General features: G+C 41.9%; 1 protein-coding gene across 3 annotated transcripts in view; it reads right to left on the minus strand.

Annotated features, from left to right (window-relative positions):
- pde7a (phosphodiesterase 7A) overlaps window positions 1-6,153 on the minus strand; it is a 23,196-nt gene that overhangs the window by 3,894 nt on the left and 13,149 nt on the right. For 2 of the 3 annotated variants that reach the window (XM_087176791.1, XM_023416988.2), the window contains 8 exons: window positions 3,364-3,453; window positions 2,507-2,670; window positions 2,339-2,402; window positions 1,400-1,596; window positions 947-1,078; window positions 753-844; window positions 388-532; window positions 201-297 (listed from right to left, as the gene is read on the minus strand). In XM_087176791.1, the coding sequence (XP_087032917.1) occupies window positions 201-297; window positions 388-532; window positions 753-844; window positions 947-1,078; window positions 1,400-1,596; window positions 2,339-2,402; window positions 2,507-2,670; window positions 3,364-3,453 (981 nt within the window). The remainder of the gene's footprint in view (window positions 1-200; window positions 298-387; window positions 533-752; window positions 845-946; window positions 1,079-1,399; window positions 1,597-2,338; window positions 2,403-2,506; window positions 2,671-3,363; window positions 3,454-6,153) is intronic. The other variant, XM_023416989.2, reaches the window with a different exon arrangement.

Consider the following 6,153-nt stretch of genomic DNA (forward strand, 5'->3'; position numbering starts at 1 on the left):
CGGGGTTTTCTCAAAGCTGCGGGACGAGTTACGCGCCGAAATTTGGCGGAAGAATAATAAACCCAAAACAGAAGATTAATAGATGCCTCGGGGCTCTGCCCCGAGGCACTCCTCTCAGCTATTCTAGCTGTAGAGGAGTGCCTCGGAGCTGAGCACCCGTGGCACTAATGACATAAGCAAGCAGCAGAAATGAAGATAACCTTGTTGGAAGAACTCCTCTGTCACTTTCTCACTCCACTGTTTGCTCAGCTCCCAGGGTCTGCAAGGGTTACAGATGTCTGCACACTTCAGAGCCATCTGCACAGGGTGGGAATAAAAACAAAATAAGAGCCTGCAGGTTTGCCAAGATGCAGAAGTCGTGCATGTACAACAGAGGAGCTAACTGACCTGCAGGATGAAGTGTCGGTGGCTGGCGTTGCTCAAGCACAGGTTATCCTGGTCCAAGTGCGTGCGAAACCTCGACAAGTACTCATTCTGTCTGCTGATGTCCGTGGCCAGGATTAAAGAGCCCAACTCCCTCTCCATGTTCAGGCTGAGGGGTCAGAAAGTACATTTATTTATTAAAATAATCTTTATCTAAGCATTGACTATGAAGTGTGATAGCATTATCTTAATACAACTAAGTAGAAAAGTCCTTCAAAATAACTTCCATTTCTGAAGTAACATGTATAACCTTCCCCTGTTTTCTATCTAGCACGGTGTGTAGTGATGTTTTTTGGTGGTGCTTAGCAACATTTCAGTGTCAGACTGACCTGTCCTCAACAGGCAGATGGGAGAACAGACCAGTCTCTCTGAGCAGACCCACTGCTGACTTCCAGTGGTGGTTTTCCAGAACTGAGGTATTCTGTGAGTTCAAAAGGAATAAATTGTGTATAGACACATACATTTTCAGTAAATTCATAAGTAAGTTCTGGCAGGCTAAACAGTGACTGTTATGAGCTCTTACCCTGTAGAGTGTAGCTAGATAGTGGTCAGTCTTGATGAGGAAAGGCTGGTTGACCCCAGGATGGTCCAGGTCATGAGTGGCGGCTGCTACCAGTCCCAGCAGAATGTCATAGGAGGTCAGATACTTTGCAAGCTGTACTCACAACAAGACAATAACACACACAAGATTATGATGACAGATCATCAAAACACAAATATTCCTTCAGTGAAGCACTTTCAGATCTAGTTATATACTGACATTCTTGCAACTCTTCATGCAAAATCTCTGTTTATAGATTTATATATAAAACCCATGCGATAACATTCACGAGATGGATTAATGGTTGTTCAGGAAAGCCTGCACGGTGCTAGATCTAGAAGCCTTAGCTAGAGAAGATTCCATTCAATTCTCCTTTAAATTTAGAAAATTCAAGCAGCTTTCTCAAGCCAAACACAACACAAAATAATATCTAACCATGGGTTCTTGCAGGTAGCAGTACATGGCCTGTGTGACATCTGCAGCGTGGACAGCATTGTGGTAGGGGTTGTCGCTGTGGTAGTCTTCCTGGACCATGACCAGGAACCTCCAGAGTTTGACCATGTCCAGCTGGAAGAGCTCCACCAGCCCATACTGGTTCAGCAGGTGGAAGGTCAGGGTGATCAGGCCGTTTCCTGAACAAGAAGACAGATCAGACTGAGCGCTCTGCTTTCATGTTGTCTCTTCTTACTCATATGAAACAAAAGGAAAAAGTGCACCATTAAACATTGATCTGTTATGCTCAGTGTATTTCAGGAGTTTTATTGGTACATCCACTTTTTCTCAACCTACCTTAACTGCTTTTACCGCGCCTTCTTCTCATTTTAAATAATTACTCGTTTGAGATTTTTAATCATAAGTACTGTGGTCCTTTTCTCTTGTTTTTGAGGTTCACAGTCAACATGTCAAGACAGGTACATGGCAGAACATATCCTGTGGCTGGAGCACATTCTGATCTAATGAGGCTGCTGTCAGTGCAGAAATGTCTATTACTTTTAATATTGTTGCTGTATGAATTTAAACAGGTTCAAAACAAAAAAGTGCAGAAAGAAGCTGTTATTTTTTAGGCCTGTTAAAAAACCTATCTGTTTACATTGTTGAATTGTCAAACTCCACTTCAGCTGCATTGTAAAAGATCTCATAAGTCTTGTATCCTCTTCAACACGACCCAAAACTTCATGAATGTAAGGTGTTTTTGTCTTTACAAAGTAAAATGTAGTGAGTCTGTAACAGTGTTCATTTTCATACAGTAAATCCTCTGTGTTGGCCATCCAACAGATGGCACCATTGAACCTGACGCTGAGCTAATGCATTATTTCTGTTATCATGAGTTTTCAGACAACTTCTGAATAGTATTTCAGATCCTGTTTTACCAACCGTTTGTCAACCTATCGAAGAGGAAAATGTCAAAATTCCAGTTCCCGACTTTTTCCAGCATGCACTACAGGAGAGCGGAAAGAGAAGTACAGAATTAGTGACAAAGCAAATCATGTGCATTTCTACCAGTCTCTTTATAGCATCATTATATAAAGGTGGGTGTCATACTCGGGCCTGTCCAGTGTAGTCTTCATCGAGGATGTGGAGAGGGATCTGCTGGGGGAGTCCTCGCAGCAGGCGGGATGAGTGCAGGTACCTCTGGAAGCTGAGTAGTCTGTGGACCCTCCTTTCTGGAGCAGAGCTGGCTGCCGTGGACCCACAGCCCAGCCGCGCTACGCACACAAACACAGACACAAACACAGATATTAAATCATTTACAAAAGATGTAACATATAAGAAACAGTTTTTTAGGACATGTTTATTTCAGAAGCTCATTAGGCTCGGAGAATCATTTGGGTCGCACAAACTCGGTGGGGTTGTGACACCAACACAGCGATATACAAACAGTCGCTGCTGACACAGCCGCCCACTCATAAGCCTTTCGTCTGGGATCACACAGCAGACATGCTTTGTCAGTGGTCTCTCTCACACACACACTCACACACAAAAGCACTGTGTCTGAATAAACTGTGGTTGCAATCCGGAAACACGTCAGCACAAGGTAGGATTACGTTTGGGTTAAAATGTCCACACACACACACACACACACACACACACACACACACACACACACACACACACACACACACACACACTTCTTTGTACCTGATTAATGTTTTATAAAAAGGTTTCAGTTAGTATGAAGGTGGTTATTTTATCACACACCTATTCACAAAGCTTTGATAAAAAGCCTCTCACAAGGTTTACAGTAAGAAAACACCTTGGTCTTTATCGCCATGTGAAATAATTTATGAAAGCAGTGCACAAACATCTGTCAATCTTGCTGGAGAGGAACAAACTGTGTGTGGAGCTACAGTTTGATAATAGCTGGAAGGTCAAGGTAATTGCCTGTGATTCATACTCACTGTGAAGAGTTCGGAAGTCGATGCACAGGTATGGGTGGGAGCTTCTTCGTTCCGGTTCAAATCCAACCTGACTTCTCACTCTCACATCTCCTAGAAGAAATCAGCACTTATTTCCTCAAGATTCATGCTCCTTGAAAAGAAAGGTGTGTAAATGTGCTAGGCCAAGTAGTATTTACAATTTTTTCTTTGCATTATATATTGGAACTTATATTGCTTAAGTGCCACAAGGATGAGCTTTACTACAGGACAATGAACAGAGCACGACATTAACATACAGCTGAAACCCTAACCCTTTTTAAGCAGGCCTCAGTTCCACTGGCCTCAGCCAGACAATTTTTTTTTTTGATCACAGAGTTTCTTTCATTGATCCCTTTAAAAAGCTGAAACTCAATCTGGTTTTCTGGCAATAGATAGATAAATAGCTCACTAATATTCTCCTCACTTAACTGCCAATTTTGCTGATGTTATTTCTGTTTTATAAACTGTATTTTGCATTTCTTACTATCCTGTCTGATATTTTATGATAAAACCTTTTGTGAAGCACATGTAACAGATTCATTTTAACAACAAAACAATGGATAATTTCGTTAGAATTGAGCAGCAATACATCCTTCATGTTTTAGCCACAATAACATGTGTCCAAGCCTCATGGGAACCGTAGTTGTTGAATGTGCACAACGTAATCAATCGTCGATCTCTGTTAAAATAGATATGGTGTTGTTGCTTTTTGGTCAATATGGTAATGGATATGCATTTACTATAGCTCAGCGTTGTCAGAAAATCCCACCATCATGTTTCAGCTTTTCATAAGAGTTAGAGGGAATAATCTATCTTATACTAAGCACTGAAAGCTTCACTCCTCTATTGGCTCAGTGTGGTAAAAACAGTTCTGTACTCTAAGCAAACTAAAACAAGCAAAAGATGTGATTTTGTAAATACTATTTGACCCAAGTCTGGTGTATATTATCCATATGCGGGCACAGTCACACACAAACACACACTCCCACATCCCAGAAGAGAAAATTCAATGGACGGTCAAGTCGATCCAACAGCTGAGCATGCAATGCCATGTCAGGACAGTCTGCTCTACTATTAGTACACAGAGCCACTGAGAGTGGCCTATAGTCCATCTATGACTGTTTTTATTAGTCAGGCACAGGAACAGGGATGGGCCAGACGGCGGCCAGCCTGTTTGTAGACTGCAGTCAGGAGCAGTGACAGCATAGTGAGGTGACAGGATGGTGCTATGACACTGATGCAGTAAAATGCTAGTGTGTCGTTCCAGGCAACTATGTATGTATCTATGTATGGCAAGACGCTAAATGGCAGTATACTGATCAAGGTGCTAAACAGTGCAATGGTATGTTTCCAGCTTGGCACTTCTGATTGTTTCATGTGTGCATTAGGATTAAATTCAAAGCAGTCAAACACGTGTGTTCCCCCAACCAGCATGTTACTTACTTGCAAACAGCTGTTTGAATACTACACAAGTTCCTATCAAAATACCAAAAACTAAGAATTACAATTCAAGGTATAATGATGCTCAACATTATTTTTGAATAGCTGCATGTAAAGTTGTTGGTATGAATGTGGAGAGTGAATCCATATCAGTGGCATTTCACATGCAAAACTAAATTATGACCAAAAAAACTCTATAATACATGCACTCCTAGACAGTGAGAGTGTGTGTATGTGCCCACATGTACAGGTGAAACTCAAAAAATTAGAATATCGTGCAAAGGTTCATTTATTCCAGCAATTAGATTTACAAGGTGAAACTAATGTATAACATAGGTTCATAACATGCAACTCAAGATATTTCAAGCCTTCATTTGATATAATTTTGATGATTATGGCTTACAACTTATGAAAACCTCAAATTGAAAATCTCAAAAAATTAGAATATCACATACAATTAATAGAAAGGGGATTTTAAACAGAGAAATATTGGCCCTCTGAAAGGTTTAATCTTGCATATGTACTTAGTACTTGGTTTGGGCCCCTTTTGCATGAATTACTGCCTCAATGCGGCATGGCATGGATGCTATCAGCCTGTGGCACTGCTCAGGTGTTATGGAAGACCAGGATGCTTTGATAGCGGCCTTCAGCTCTGCTGCATTGTTCGGTCTCATGTCTCTAATCTTTCTCTTGGCAATGCCCCATAAATTCTCTATGGGGTTCAGGTCTGGCGAGTTTGCTGGCCAATCAAGCACCGTTATCTGATGGTTATTTAACCAGGTTTTGGTACTTTTGGCAGTGTGGGCAGGTGCCAAGTCCTGTTGGAAAATGAAGTCAGCATCTCCATAAAGCTTGTCTGCTGAAGGAACCATGAAGTGTTCTAAAATCTCCTGATAGACAGCTGCGTTGACTCTGGACTCAAAGCACAGTGGACAAACACCAGCAGATGACATGGCTCCCCAAACCAACACAGACTGAGGAAACTTCACACTGGACTTCATGCATCTTGGATTGTGTGCATCTCCATTCTTCCTCCAGACTCTGGGACCTTGGTTTCCAAATGAGATGCAAAATTTGTTCTCATTAGAAAAGAGGACTTTGGACCACAGAGCAACAGACCAGTTCCTTTTGTCTTTAGCCCAGGTAAGACGCTTCTGACGTTGTTTGTTGTTCAGGAGCGGCTTGATAAGAGGAATACGACATTTGAAGCCCATTTGCAGGATCCGTGTGTGTGTGGTGGCTCTTGATGTACTAACTCCAGCCTCGGTCCACTCCTTGTGAAGTTCCCCCACACTTTTGAATGGCCTTTTCCTGACAATCCTCTCCAGACTC

The sequence above is a fragment of the Seriola lalandi genome, unplaced genomic scaffold (genome assembly GCF_002814215.2).
Source record: "Seriola lalandi dorsalis isolate HSWRI2012SDOR001 ecotype SW California unplaced genomic scaffold, Sedor1 jcf7180002054570, whole genome shotgun sequence".
Classification (NCBI taxonomy): Eukaryota; Metazoa; Chordata; class Actinopteri; order Carangiformes; family Carangidae; genus Seriola; species Seriola lalandi.